Here is a 15911-nt window from a genome sequence, read left to right on the forward strand (position 1 = left end):
TGAAAATACTACTGACTTAGTATTGGGCACTGGAGGCGGCGGCAGGGTAGGGGGGATCAAATTAAAGCCTAGTGCCTGGTTCATATAAATAGTCTATTTACAGTCTTGCTTTACTAATGTCCTGATTTTCTAGCTGAGAAGCATACTGTTGGATAACAGTGGAATGGGGTCAAGGACACACATGTCCGTCATCTGCGTACCTGTCACTGTGAACTAGTGTGACCCACTCCTGTCATGACCCAACAAGAGTTTCATGCCAGGAATTTGATGACAAACAGCCTTCACTCTGGTACTGTCCTCCCTTGTGTGGAGTGCCAACAGGAGAATGAGCAGCAGTTTGCCCTTTTATTGGTAGGTCAGAGCGCATGGCCTGACTCCCCCAAGAGCCTGTCCTCGGCCTTCATTGTCCGGTGAGGCCATCCCTCTGCTTAGGAGTCTACACTCTGTGGTATTTGTTCCTCCTGGGGGCCACCTCTTTACACTCTGCGTGTGTTTTACCACAAACTCCTGGAGAGAAACAAGCTGTCCCTGTTGTCGGTAAAGCTCAGCCACCCAGACCATTACAAGGTCTGCTCTAGCCATTGCTTGTTCGTCCTGGGCTTCTGCTTCCTCTGTGGGGAATAGCATAGCATCAGTTACCCTAAACTTAGGGGTATCTTTGGCCAGTGAATTCCACAATTTTAGAAACCAGCTTATTCCCTGAGATCCTCAAGACCCGAATGCCCTAATATTTCCCAGGGGACCCAAGTCCTGAATCCAAACAAACATATTCATAGATTCCTGCCACTGCCAAGACTGCTTTCAGCTGTCTTCTTTCTACCCAGCTGTGCTTCTGAGCCCGAGGCCCCACTATTGGCTAGGTCTAGACTGAGGGTCCTCCCGCACACTGAGAGCCTCCGCAAAGCCGCGGAAGCAGCTTCCACAGGCACAGTGTGCTGCTCCAACAACATCTCCAGCAGTGAGCTCATCTCCGAGACGAAAGTGCTGGCCAAGCGCGTGCCTGTTGGGCTTAACTCCGGTCCCGGTCCAATTGTCTTGCCGAACGTCTGGAAGGTTCTCGGTTCCTCTGAGGCTGCAGCATCAGGGGAAGACAAGTTGTCTCGGTAATTGGTAGTGAGAGGCAGTGACAATCTCGCCATCCAGGCTGGGTCAGGGGGACTCAGCTTGTCCAGGGCTAGACCTGCAGAGGAAGGAGGGACACACGGTGAGGGCCAGATGCACGGAAGGGCAGGGAAGCGAAGCAGGGCGGGGCTGTAAGCAGGACCAGAGCAATGGACAAAGAAGGAAAGGGAAATGGTGGGGGACATACTAAGGTGAGAGGGGACCGGAAGGAAGAGGCCCTGACAGACAAGCTCCCTGGGCAGGAAAGCTGCTGACCACAGCAGCCGGAAGAGCTTAGTTGGAAGGAAGCATCAGGACAGATAGAATTAGCCTGTTTCAGCCTGGCATGGAGGGACTCCTATGGTATCCCAGCACCAGGGAAACTGAGAAGAGAGAGACACATTAAATTTGAGGCTCATCTATGCTTCAGGTTCCAGGCCAGCCAGGACTGCATAATGACGCCCTACCTCAAAAACAAAACTGAAAGAAATAACAGTGGCCATTTATGAACTGCTCATATGCCAAGAAATTACATATTTTGCCTCTTCAGACCCTTGAGGTCAGGAGTCTTATCTTCATTTTAAGGGTGAGAAAAATGACCCTCAAAGAAATCTTGGCTAATGGGTAACCAAAACTGGGTTGGACCTCGGTCTGGTGACTTTGAAGCCCCTGCTAGTCCCCATCCCTAGCCACTCTCTGGAAAGTGTGCTCTTCTTGGCGCTCCTGGGGCCTGCCTCTGGACTCTCCAGAGCTGCCAGGGTCTGCTTTGTCATCACGTGGCCCTGAACACCTCTCACGCTGTTGCCATTCCAAAGGCAGGAAATCCTGGTCTAGTATCCAGCTGAAAAGGGGCTGCCAGCCTGAGGATGGTCCTGAGAAAGGGACAGGGCAGGGGCAGCGAGATCGACAGCCTGATGTTTAATGTGTAAGAAAAAAAAAAAAAAAAAAACCTGTTTTCTCATTTCCCCAATGGAAAATCCTGCCTCAAAAATAATAATTCTAGAAGCTAGATGTGTTGACACACTACTGCAAATCCCAGCACTCAGGAGGCTGAGGCAGGAGGATTACTGGGAGTTCTAGGATATACTAGGCCAGCTAGGACTACATTAGATTCTTTCTCAAATAACAACAAACAAACATTGAATTCCAGCCCTGGAAGCAAAGCAAAGGTGGGGGGGGGGGCGTGGAGAGGGAGGGAGAGAACAAATGTTTGTGGTAACGCATTTAATGCTTCTTTCAGGCTAGTAGTTTTAAATCTGTGCAAGAAGATCCTGGAAGGAAATAGGGCAAAATGTTAACTGAAATTCTCAGGGCATAAATGATCTGCCTTTCTTTTTTGTTTGTTTGCCTATATTTCCTACATTACCAGAATGTTCCTTTTGCAATTTGAAAAGGTTATTCAGGGTACAGCTAATCATTTGTTTGGATTAGTGAATGATCCCCAGGTTCTTGTCTTCAGTTTTGAGCTATACAGGATGGGGGATGCCCCTCCCTTCCCCAGCCTGGGACTTAGTCTGTTATATGAGAACATCTGGAAAGAGGTATGAGTTTCCTGTGTAGTCTTCACTATGGCTTCAGCGAGTTTATGGCAGCTAGTAAAACAGCCATCATTGGGCTGGTTTAGAGCACTGACTGCTCTTCTAGAGGTCCTGAGTTCAAATCCCAGCGCCCACATGGTGGCTCACAACCATCTGTAATGAGATCTGATGCCCTCTTCTGGTGTGCCGAAGACAGCTACAGTGTACTTGTATATAATAAATAAATCTTAAAAAAAAAGAAATAGTCATCATCACATGTGTACTCCCACGTGTGTGTGTGTGTGTGTGTGTGTGTGTGTGTGTGAGAGAGAGAGAGAGAGAGAGAGAGAGAGAGAGAGAGAGAGAGAGTGTGTGTGTAGACTACCAGAAGTCAACATCGGATGTCTCATTCCCTTCTTTGTTTGTTTTTGAGATGAGATCTCACTTCGTAGCCCTGCTTGGCCTGGAACTCCTTATGTAGACCAGATAGTCTCAGACTCACAGATATCCACCTGGCTTCACCTTCTGAGAACTGATTCTCTCACCAAACCTGAAACTCACAATTCAGCTAGGCTGGCAAGTTAGCAAACTTCAGGGATCCTCCGGTCTCCTTCTCCTAAACACTGAGATTACCGATGCACTCTTATGCCTGGCTTTTACATGGGTTTTAAGGAAGCCTAACTTAGGTCCTCAAACTTGTGTGGTAAGCATGTCACCCTCTGAGTCATCAATGCCCCATTACCATCACACCCTCACTTAGGATTTTTTTATCTGATCACCAAGTCCCCAGTCCTAAGCACACCCCTCAGTAGTCCCAGAGCATCCAGTTCTTGAATAGCAATGTCTTCCCTACCCTTTTTTTTTTTTTCTTCCAAAGCCACTTTGCCCAATGCCTTCTGGGCTGTGGGGGGAGGCAGGATTGAGCCTGCAGGTTCTAGCCACAGCTGGTCAATGATAGAATTCAAAACTCTAACCACCAACCGTATGTGGGACTGAGCCCTTGAAGTGTAGCTGGTATGACTGAGGACTCAATATTTCATTTTATTTAATTTCGCTTCATTTAAATGGAAAGAACCATATGTGGCCAGTGGCTATCATATTGAACAGCACAGCTCTGAAATTTAGAGCCATATTGCCTATGTTAATTGCCATTAGCTGCATGACCCTGGGCAAATTATTAAACACTCTTGACCCTCAGCTTTTTCTTTCCTTTATGAAATGTGGATAATGAATAGCCCCTTTCTCTTCATATTTTCTCCAGAGGAACTTACAATAGGTGACTTGCACTTAAAAACCACTCTGTCAATGCTAGTTATGGTTTTAGCCCCAGAAAGGGCACAAGCTGCCACACCTCGCAGCCAGATGAAACATGGGGAAAGTAAACCCACTGCACAAACGGAATGGGTGGTCAGGGTAGCGCATGTCACCTAGAGGAGGGAGATCCCACTGAAGGTGCTTGGCTGGAGGAGTCCTGCATTAAAATCCACATCGTGTTTCTTGTTTTGTTTTGTTTTTAAGACAAAGTTCCTCTGTTTAGCCCTGACTGTCCTGGAACTCACTCTGTAGACCAGGTTGGCCTCAAACTCACGGAGATCCACCTGCCTCTGCCTTCCGTGCACTGGGATTAAAGGTGTGTGGCACATAGCCTGGTCCATATTATGTTTATTGTTAAAACTAGTTGCTTTGCTTCCCTCCTCTTCCTCCTCGTATATAACACAGAGTAGAGCAGAACTCATCCTGTAATTGAATTTAAATATGCATTTGAGTTGCTGCAGTACTGACTGCTTTTCCGGAGGACCTGGGTTCAATTCCTAGCACCCACATGGCTGCTCACAGCTGTCTTTAGCTCCAGTTCTAGGGGATTCAATGTCTTCACACACACAAATGTGCAGGCATAAACACTAATGGACATAAAATTAAAAAAAAAACTCATAAAAAGGTAAAAACCCTGGTCATTAACAGAGGAAAGCTGGGTATGTGGTTCATGCCTGTGATCCCCGTGCTTCACGCTAAGAAATTGAGGCAGGAGGATTTCAAAGAAGAATTCAAGGTCAGCCTGGGCTACATATTGACATTGTGAAACCCTGTCTTAAATAACTAAACCTAACACTATATAACTAAATAAGCAAACATATAAATCACCACTTCCTGAGACTGCAGGGCAAATAAAATGCTGGTCGCGCACCTCTACAGTAGACGGGAGCAGAACTCTGCAGCCTGGGTATATGGGAGGATGATGGGCACAGGGACAACACCAGGGTCCCTGGGGCATCCCTACCTGTATTAGGGTCCAACAGGCTCGACAGCTCTTCTTCTAGAAGTCGCTTTACAGAAAGGTCCTCCTCTGGGCTCGGGGGCCCTTCTTCCAAGTCAGGTTCTGATTGGCCACCAGGCCTGACACTCAGGCCATCTGTGTCTGGGATGGTAGCCCTGTGAAGAAAGCCAATAGGGTTTCAAGTGAGAAATTCCCACATAACTGTTCAGGCAGCATTTGTCATCTATACAAGGAACTGGTACATAGCCTGGCTTACAGAGTCAGAGTAAACTGGGTCTTACACTCCAGAAGATTGTTTCCTCTCGAATGAAAAGGGAGTAATGCCTAGTAACTTTCCTGGACGATTGTAAAAAGAGACTTCATAGGTAAAGGGTTCCGCATAGGGCCCTGCAACAGGGTAGCCAGTAGGCACGCAGAAGAGAAAACCTTTGGTAGTGTTGCTCACTACTGCCCCCTCACAGCTCCGATGAGTATAGCACAGGGCGACATTTAGGAACGGTCTTCAGTCAACTTGGTTTGGTCATCCACAAGGCAGGCAAGGATTTTTGATTTCCTTATTATTCTCTTGTCAAGTGCTCAGAACATGGCCTGGCACACACGGGGTGCTTGGAAAACATACTCAAGGAAGAAGTAGCTTCCTTCCTACCAAAGCCATATCACAGAGCAAAGGAGCAGATCTGTGTATCCGTCTGTCTGTCTGTGTCTATCTATCTGTGTGTGTGTGTCTGTCTGTCTGTCTGTCTGTCTCTGTGTGTGTCTGTCCATCTGTCTCTCTCTATGTCTGTATGTGTCTGTCTGTCTCTCTTTATGTCTGTATGTGTCTGTCTGTGTGTCTGTCTGTCTGTCTCTCTCTGTGTGTGCCTGTCCATCTGTCTCTCTCTATGTCTGTATGTGTCTGTCTGTCTCTCTTTATGTCTGTATGTGTCTTTCTGTGTGTCTGTCTGTCTGTCTCTCTCTGTGTGTGCCTGTCCATCTGTCTCTCTCTATGTCTGTATGTGTCTGTCTGTCTGTCTGTCTGTCTGTCTCTCTCTGTGTCTGTGTGTTGCATCATATCTACATCTGCACCCCAGCTTTATGGCTTAACATGTGACCTCTGTGTCTCACTGATCCTCAGAGCCTCTGACAGTCCCCTCAGGAAGAAGCTCATTTCTACAGGTGAAAAGCCTCCCCAGAGCCTCTGAGCTCCTGAGTCCTATCTGTGGTTTGTGGTCCTCATTTCCCACTGTGACCCTTGCTGCTGTGGTTAAGAGATCAGCCAGGAGGTAGCAAGCTGGGGGTAATAGTGCTGAGTCATTCCTATTTTACCAGTGAGAAGATTTTTGTAGCTTGCCTATCCACCCCCCCACCCCCACTTGTTGACTAAGTAAGCAAGAATTCAAATCTAGACTCATGACTCTGAAGAGTATGTACTATTAAGGCTCTGGGAAGCACACCAAAAAGCCAAGGCCTTTAAACCTAACCCTCTGACCTCCTGTCCCAGAGCTCCTGCCCCTCCCCCTAGGCAAGTAGACAGCAGTCTAGAATCGCTTTCGGAAAGTAGGTCATAGAAACTAGAACTCTATCCAAAGCCACCCCTAAAATCTAAAAACAGGACTTGAATGTCCCCCTTACTTTCTGTGTAAGAGTTGGCAATAAAGAAATTTTGTGATTTGCCTAGCTTGATTGCAGGTTATAAGTCCCTTGTTCCAGAAAAAGCTCCTATCCCATACCTGGAAGCAAGGAATTCTTAGTGGAACAGTCAAGAAACTCTACAGACAGGCCTTGCTGCCCCCCCCCCCTTGGTCTAAGTTTCCACTTGCTCATACCCCTCTTATCCAATTATATTTTCATAGGAATCCCTGCAACACTGAACCCAATCTTAAGAACAGGACTTTGGATCTTCCATCTAAAGGTTTCTGTATCACATAAAATTATAATTTGAAAAAATTGTAACAGCGAGGTAGATGCCTCGGTGGCTAAGGGTACTTGTCACCAAACCCGATAACCTGAGTTCAATCCTTAGTACCCAGGTGGTGGAACGGGAAAAGGGTCACATACATGTGGTCCTCTATCCTCCACGTTCACTTCCACTCACTCAGATGCAAAGCAAATGTAAAATAATTTAAAAACATTTTTATGGCTTTTCTCTTGTTCATTGGTCTATTACCAGTCTATTCCCACAGGCTCAAAAGTTGAGCCTGCAGGAAGAAAACCCATTTCTCCATTGTATAGTGAGGAATAGGATTTGATATCCTCTTGAGGTCTCTTCAATTCCAGGACTGCCCTAAGGGCCACACCCTCACATCTACATCCTGATGTGGTAGGGCCAAGAGAAAGAAAGGAGAAAGTTACAGATTTCAGACTAATCAAGTAATCGGGGAAGAGATAATCAGAGGTAAGAGATGAAGTAATTTCTTTCACTGGGACCTGTAAATATCATAAATACAGTGGCCCCAGGACGGAGCTTCCAGAGTGGCGGATGGGTGCCGTCTGCCACAAGAACCCCCTAGGCTGGGGTTATCCTTCCACACATCACCACAGCTGTAGGGAGGGTGGCTTAGGGGCCTTGAGGGGACTGTTTGTGGGTGCTACGTGCTACTTACCTGCTGCTGCCTGGCTTGGCTGAGTATTTATTTCCTCGGTGGTTTGGTTTGGGCTGGAATTGGCCCTGATGCAGCAAGGACAGCAGCTGGGAGATTTGCTACAAGACAGGAAAAATCTGTTGACTCCACACAATTCCGACCCTGCACGCTTCCTCGCCGGATGTTTCCCTCAATGCTGGATGCTTTCTTTTTATAGTTTTTCCTCTGGCTTCAGATGCTTCTGTGATCAGATAGGGGGCGGGGGTGGGGGCTGGTGGACCTGTATAACTGAGTAAGGGATCTGGGGGAGGGTGCTTCCTGGCTTTGTCTGTCACAAGCCCAGGGCAGCTGAAGCAGATAGCATGGAGACCCTTGAAACCATCCCCACAAGCTCATTCCCTGGAGTGGCTGGTGGACTCAGAGGGTCGGGAGTGAAAAAGGTATTTCCTGTTACTTTGATAAGGATTTTCTCTGAACTGTATTCAAGCATTCTGGCCAACTTGTGTGGGCAATATGGACGCCACATTGTATAGGGGAGGAATGGAGTCATTTAACCAATTCACTTATTTACCCTGTCAATCAATGGCCCTGCATTTAAAAGCATTTGTGCCAGGAATAGTGTTCCTGTGGCACTTAGAAAAAACAAGAAAGGGATACCCCCCTTTTGTCTCTGGAGGTTTATGGTTTACAAGGAAGGCGTGGGGTGGGGAGAGTGAGAGACTGTATCTGAGTGTTGGGAAGGGGCGAGGTTTGTAGGAGCAGGGGTCTCATAGGGAGGCACTGCTGAAGAAAACCGTGCATTTGCTTTCTGTCCTTTGAGACAGGATCTGACTATGCCGTGCAGGCTGGCCTTGAACTATTTGCTTTACCCTCCAGAAAGGCTGGATCTACAGGCATGTGCCACCAAACTTGGCTTTCAGGCAATTTGACTTTTTTTTTTTTTTTTTTTTTTTTTTAATTCTGGCTGTGTGCCAGGAACTCCTACTGAGACCTAAGGCTCCACAGGAATTCTGCCAGAAACTAGGGGGTCTAGACAGTAACAGAAGACAACTTCTGCTAAGGGCCATAAAAATGGAAGTTTCGGAAGGTGAAAGAAGTGGGGATTGTCTAGATGTCAGCCCTGTCCCCTGAGGTCCTAGAGAGAGCAGAGGCAGATCTTGTCTTGGCAGACTGCGTTCTCCTTGTGGTCCCTAGCTTGGGAACTTTCGGGCAGATTTTGAGATCTACTGAGACCCCAGTTTAGTCATCTCTCATCTCTGAAGTGGGTTTGAATCTCCACAGCATTGTCAGTGTTAATTAGATATGTTGAGACTAAGAATTTCCTGCAGACTCAGGGACATAACCCCTAAAACTGCTGCTTCTCTGCAGCCAGGATTGGGGGGTTCACTGTGATGTGGGAGAGTTAGGGTCCCATAGCCTGCCTCAGGTAGATCCTGCCTCCCCACCAGGCCCAGAAGCCCTCAGAAGGAAGACACCTGTTACCTTTTACCCAGATAAATCCAACCACGCCCACTGCTCCATCCAGACATTCAGGGTCACTTCACGGTTGGAACCCATTCTACATCTGTTCCTTCCTTACCTCCCATCTCCATGGCCCTAGAAGTGTCCTCAGCAGTACGGAAATGAGACTGAGGTCACATGGTGCTTAGATTTCAGTGAGCTGAGGCACCTGACTCATGGATAGAACCCGTGGTAGCACTTAGTAATTACCTGGTGACAACTAATCTCATTTGCGCCACACAATAGCTGCAGGAAAGAGACACCATCCCAAACATTTCAAGAGATGGAAGCTGAGGTTCACAGTCTTCACAGCACCAAGGCCTGGAACTTGAACTTAGGTCTGACTTTATTGAGGGGCTGAAATTGTCAAAAAGACCTGGGCTTTGGGCATCTCACTCTCGCCCTCCAACTGGTTCCTTGTGGGTACCTTTCTTTCCATCACTTTAATGTGTCATGCCGAGTGTCTGCTCTCTACCGGCATGGCCTGTGGCATAGCATAAGAGTTCATTTAAAAAGCAGCTGGTGGATGACTGATTGTGAATGAATGAAGCCTTCTGGCTGTAGTTCCTCTGGGTTTGCAGGGCGCCCCAGGGTAAGATTCCTAGGAGAATAGCTAAGCCACGCCCAGGTGGTTTCCTGGGAAGGGGGCAGGAAAGGAAGCTGTATCCTTGCTCCATGAAAAACCTGAGCTGATTGTCTGGTCCAACAGAAGTGTGTCTCTAATGCACGAGCTAATGCAGAGAAAGCTCTCTGGATGTCCTGTTAAGCACCATCCCCAAGCAGACCTCCCATTGGCAGTAGATAGTCACTCACCATCTCATTAATCCTCCCCTCGGGGCAGTAGAGACCAAGTAAGCTTGGCTCTGTCATCCCACTTCGTACATGAAGATGCTGTGTTTGAACTTGGATCTGCCTAGCTAGGAGGGTTGTTTCCACTCTGCTGTTCTGTGAGCCCAGCGCATAGACTTTTGGGGTCTTAGGCAAGTCATATGCTTCCCCCTGGAGTATGCGTCCTGACTCCTTCATGGGGAGTTTGCCTAGCTAAGATGAAGCAGGAAGGAGAGGTGCTTTGTGGAAATGATGGCACCCCACACTGAGCATGTACTACAGGACAGACAGACACAGCCGTCCAGGCATTGCTACCATTGATTGACTCGTTTTGTTTTTATATGGACTTGGAAGAAGCGTGCTAATAAAGTAGACACCTTCCATAGATAAGCTGAGTAACTTCTCTATGAGCTACACAGTTGGGAAGAGGTAGCAGCGGGATTTGAACCTTAGGCAACCTTACTCTACGGTTTTTATTCCTAATCATTACCTTTGCCAAGCATACATTGGCATATTGCAGGAATTAACTGGCCTGATTCTCAGGACAACTCTGCAAGGCACTTACTTCTCTCTGACATACCCATCTGGCCACTAAGGAAACTGAGGCTCACAGACAACTAATGTGTCTAGGATCACATAGTTAGTGACCCTGGCCACTGTGCCCTAACCTTCTGCATCACCATATACTGAATGAGTCTAAGGATGAATATGGGAAATGAGGGTGTCTAATGCCTTTAGTGATCTAACTCTTTCTGGGGGTGACCGGAAAAAGTGCTGCCCATGCCAGAGGTACCTGGACAGGAGGGGAGTCCCCAGCAGTATCCTCCACGGGGTTCCGTTCTGCAAAAGCAGCCACAGATAGCCGAACCAGACTCCTCAGGATCTGATGAGGACCAGATTCTCCCCTAGGAGACACTTTGCCATGGAGATTCCGCTGTCGCCTTAGGGTTGCAGAGGACGCTGGTGGGCTCTGTGGAGCCTCCTCGCTGCCTTGGTCTCCAGTCACCCTGGCTATAGGGCTGCCAGGCACCTTTACAGGCTTTAAGAGTGGCTGCCGTAGGGCAGGTGGGGACTCAGGAAGGTTTAGGTTCTCCCTGGAGGCATTCCTCTGTCTGGGGTGGTTGAAGAGAAAGTTGAAGGTGTCCTGCAGTACCTCCTGGCTCTCTGCCAGTGCTCCCTGGTTGCCTTGGTTACGCAGGGTCCTGTACAGGGTCGGTGTGAGGTGGAAGGGAGCCTGCAGGCAGGAGTCCCAGCCTGCTTCCATCAATATCTCCTTACTTGTATCCTTGGGAGATGGCCTGACTTCGTCAGTCTCAGCTTCCTTGGCCCTAAGCATAGGCACCAGGTGGATGTCGGCCTTCTGAATGTGTTTCTGGGGCCTCTTGGGCTGGTGGCGGTACGCTGACTCAGCTTCTCGACAGTTGTAGGCCCTATTATCCCTTTTCTCTGTCCGGCAGATAGACACGAACAAAGCCAAGATCACCCCAAAGGTGGCCAGCAACACAGCCAGGCAGATCATGGCCAGCGCTGGTGTGCTCAGAACTCCAGGCTCATGAGCAGAGTCCCTTAGGTGGTCCACACTGGTGACAAACACAACCTTTAATGAAACTTGGGTCTGCAAGGAGGGGCTGCCCTGGTCTTCTACCACTATGCCCAGGTCCCACTGACTCCCGATGAGGCTGCTGGCGTTGGTGACATTAATAAATAGCTGCCCCAAGGAAGGGCTGAGGACAAAGAGATGAGCATCATTCCCACTTTGAATGCTGTAGAGGAGTTCCCCATTGGCCCCTGAGTCTGCATCTCTTGCCACAATTGTCACCAAAAGGAAAGACCAGGGGCTGTGGGTAGCCTTCAGTGGTGTACCAGTACCTGCTGGGTCCATGCCACTGGAATTCTCAATGGGCAACAGAAGGTGGCCCGTGGAGGCATTTACAAGCACTGAAAGGGTGGCTTTGCCTTCACTGAGCACAGGCTGAATCACTTCTGGGGCATTATCATTGGCATCCAAGAGGCTAACCCACACCGAGATGCTGGATGTGAGCTGTGGTTGCCCTCTGTCCTCCGCTATCACCTGGAACTCAAAGCCTGCCATCTGTTCATAGTCCAGTGACCTCTGAGCAGTGACTTCTCCTGTTTCAAAGTCAATAACGACCAAGTGAGAAACGGGGGAGTCCTTGATACGGTATGACACTTTTCCATTACTGCCCAAGTCAGCATCATGAGCTTTGAGTGTGATGAGGTGAAGAGAGGGTGGGTTGTTTTCCCAAGTGGAGACCTCATACTGGCTCTTCTCAAACACAGGGGCATTGTCATTGACATCACTGACCTGAATTTGGAGCTCCTTCTCAGCTGATAAGGGATGGGGTCCTTGGTCTTGGGCAAACACAGTGAGAGAGTATATGGGCCACTGCTCTCTGTCCAGTGTGGCATTGGTGAGCAGCATGTATGAGTTGCCATTTGTCCTTTTCAGTCTGAAGTGGCCCAGCTCTTGATTCAGCCAACAGTGGACTAGACCATTGTTTCCCGAGTCCAAGTCATTTGCACTGACAAGAGCAATGAAGCTGTCCCTGGGAAGATCTTCTGACAACAGTGACATCTGGGAGGCCCATGTGATGTGGATGCTTGGGGCATTGTCATTGACATCCAGAACTTTGATGAGAACTTTGCAATGGCCTGGGATGGAATTGGGACCCAAGTCCCTTGCCTGAACATCCACTTCATAGGCAGGGTTCTTTTCATAGTCTAGGGCTTGGCGCAGAATGATCTGGCCTGTCTTGGCATCTACACCAAAGGTGTTCATCACCTCTGGGGACACGTGCTTGCCAAAGAAAAACTCTACCTCCCCATTGGGTCCTTGGTCCGGATCCGTAGCTGTCAAGTTTATGAGAAGAGTACCAGGGGCAGTGTCTTCTGGGATTTCTAGTGCTAGTGAACTCTCAGCAAATACTGGACTATTGTCATTGGAATCCAGGACATTGACCTTGACCATGCTGGTACCCGACTTAGGGGGATTCCCGTTGTCATAGGCAGTCAGCACCAGATCAAAATATGAATGGACTTCCCTGTCCAACTCCTTCACCACCACAAGTTCTGCATGTTTGGTTTCATCAGGGCCCACAATAACATCCAGGGCAAAGTGTTCACTGGGGGACAGGGAGTAGGAATATAAGCTGTTGGGACCAGTGTCTTGGTCAAGAGCTCTGTCCAAGGGGATTCGTGTGTGCAGAGAGGCACTCTCGGAGATTTCCAGCTCCTGCTCCTCCTTGGGAAACTGTGGCTGGTGGTCATTGATATCCAACACCTGAATCTCCACGTGTATCAGAGCAGAAGCCCCCGTGGCAAGCACATCAAAGGACACCAGGCAGGGATCTTGCTGCCGACAGAGCTTCTCCCGGTCCAGCCGGCTGGAAGTGCTGAGCAGGCCATCCTCAGAGTTCATCCGAATCGGCAGCCCCTGAGGCAGCTGCAGAATCTGGAAGGCACCTCTTGCATTCCCACGCCTCTCCTCCACCGCTAGTTCTTGGGACAGTTCCCCTATCACTGTGCCAGACGGCACTTCCTCTGTCACTTGGAATTTCACCATGACAGTGGCCACCTCCTGACAATCCCCTAAAATGAACAAGAGGCATCCTGGCCCGAGCCCTAGCAGGAACGGCAGAAGTAGCATCATGCTTACCAGAGGGAGGGCTGGACTGGAGTTTTTCAAAGGCAGGACCTGTCGTCTCCCAGTAGTTCCTGAATGATTCGGTCAGCCTTGATCTCCCTCTTCAGACCTGCTGGTACAACTTTGTCCCATAATTAGAAGATGCTGTAAGGATCAGGATTCCCAAGCAAGGCCATCTTGGTGACAAGTGATGTGAGAGGTCCCAGAACCGATAAATTGCTAGAAGAGATTCCCGCTCCACAGCAGCACCAGCTGGTCCACTTAGCAGTGATGGACAAGTACCGGTCTGAGAGAGACTTGACCTAGTAAAGCAGGATGTAGGGATTTGACTTCCAAACAGTTACTAGACTGGGGAAGCAGAGAAGCAGCTTTTTCCTATGGAAACCCCACCTACAGGAAAAGGGAGGGCTGTGAGTTTCAATGGCAATTAGAGGAAGAGCATTTCCTGTGAGGCCGAGAGGCTTATTGCTGAAGAGGAGGAGGCCAGGACTCCTGGGACAGACTGGATGAGAAGGTGCTGTCCGTGCAGCAGGGCAGCCAATGAGGGACAAGGAGTCATGGCATAGCCAAGTGAGCAAAGAACTTGACCTGTGCTGATGTCCCCCTAGGGCGGCTCAGGCTCCCCATCTCTGCCTCCATCTTCTTTGCTTCCCTTCCTCCCCCAGTCTCCTACCTTCTGCCCCTGTCCTTTTCCTACACTTGCTGGACTCTCAGCCTCAACTTTGCCCCCATGCTTGTCTCTGAAAAGCAGCTGTGATTAGTACGACAGCTGCAGGAGCTAAATGGTGTGGGTTCAAATGCTGCCTCTGCAATTGTCACCTGGCTCTACTGGGACAAATGTCTTAGCCTCTCTGAGCTTCAATTCCTTCATCTTCAGTGGGGGGCTGGAGGGGACAGAAGAGTTGTCCTCTCGGTAGGAAATTGTGAGCATTGGAAGAAATGATGTTTACAATCCCTTGGCCTGGTCCAGGTCCCCAAACAGAAAGGATAATGTGTTGGATTAAGGTTACTATAGTCCCCACAGCCCATCCCACCTGTGGCTGGAGCATCCATTAGCCATGGGATGTTTTTTGTTCACACAGACCCCCGAGGGTGCTGGTGGCCCCACTAAAAGCTGTGAGGACCTGTCTGATCTGACTACAAGGCTCCCTCCCCCTCCCTTCCTGAGATCCTTGAGATCCATTGTTCCCTGCATCTGGTCCAACTTGAGTCCATGTCTGGGGAACCCCCGAGCCTTTCTTCCTCTGTCTCAACCTTTTCACGGCTCCTTCTCCCACTCCTTCCTCTCCCTTTCATCTGTCTTGCCCTCCCTTCCTCCAATTCTTCTTACCACACTTTTGTTTATGAGAGTCCTACAAACAGCAGCTGCCTGGCCACCTCCACTCCCATTCACCTTCTCTCTCTGGTGGAGGTAGGGGTGGGGGTGGCGTGGGGCAGGCAGCTTGCATGACCTCTTGGCTTCTGCTTTCTCCCCAGTAAATTGCCTCCAGTATCCATCCAGCCTTATGGCTCAGCCTTATGTAGGTTTCATTCTGGAGGTCTGTAAAGCATTTGAACGGGTGGAAATTAAGGTCAGCTTCCCAAAGATGGGTGTCTGTTGCTGAGTCCTTGGAACCAGCGATGCCCCATTTGGACACAGTGACACCACTCAGGGCTTGTTGGCATGGAGACCCACTGAAGTCAGGTTGGGGTAGCTGAGGATTAACCACGTATGCTCCCTCCGCTTACCTTGCCCTTTCTTTCCTTCTATCCTGCATTCCCCTCCTGTGGTTTGCTTAGTGGATTCACTGAACCCACTAAGTCATGGCAGGGGGTCCTGAGTCCATAGACCATTTCCTGTGACTCAGCTTTGGGGACTTCGAAACCCTCACAGACTTCGAGCACAAGTGACTTTATTCTCTGAGCCTCGGGTTTCCTTTTCTGGCGGTGTGTTGTCACCTATAAGTTTACAGTAAGAATGAAAAGAGCGATTCACACGGAGCCCTGATTGTGGGTCCTGGCAGATAGCTCTCAGCAGGTAGGATCACAATTTTCTCCTCTTCTTGCAGGTTTAATGGCTCACATGCAAATGTGAAGCCGTTTATGCCTTTACCTTTCTGGCTTTGTTCTTTCTTTTTTCCTCCCCTGGTCTGGTCTATCTTCATTGTGGATGAGCAAGAGGCAACCTGTGCTACAAGAGCCATGTATGTGGTCACAGGAACACAGTGGGTGCTCATTACCCTCTAATGACAGCATACATGATGACTTTACTGTCTGACCCTTATTTATCCTACTAAGCACCAGGCAGAGAAGAGACTGTGACGCCCCCCCCCCCCCCCCAAGGGCCTCCAGTCAATGCTGATGTAGGAGGAATGAAAAAGTGAGCTGGGTGGACTATGGTCTGAGAGTCAGCAGCAAGGCTCGGGGCAGGCGCCCCCTGGTGGACAGGAGTAGTTCACTAAGCCAAGGGAAAGAGCAAAGAAAGG

General features: G+C 49.1%; 1 protein-coding gene across 1 annotated transcript; it reads right to left on the minus strand.

Moving 5' to 3' along the window:
• Nucleotides 1–621: 621 nt before the first annotated feature.
• Nucleotides 622–13472, minus strand: PCDH12 (protocadherin 12). The gene is made up of 4 exons (XM_080920550.1): nucleotides 10576–13472; nucleotides 7476–7573; nucleotides 4897–5048; nucleotides 622–1180 (listed from the first exon to the last, which is right to left on the minus strand). The coding sequence occupies exons 1-4, from the start codon at nucleotides 13450–13452 to the stop codon at nucleotides 771–773; spliced, it is 3537 nt and encodes a 1178-aa protein (XP_080776676.1). The 5' UTR covers nucleotides 13453–13472; the 3' UTR covers nucleotides 622–770.
• Between the last annotated feature and the right edge of the window lie 2439 nt (nucleotides 13473–15911).

This window comes from Micromys minutus (assembly GCF_963924665.1).
Source record: "Micromys minutus genome assembly, chromosome: 8".
In the NCBI taxonomy this organism is placed as follows: Eukaryota; Metazoa; Chordata; class Mammalia; order Rodentia; family Muridae; genus Micromys; species Micromys minutus.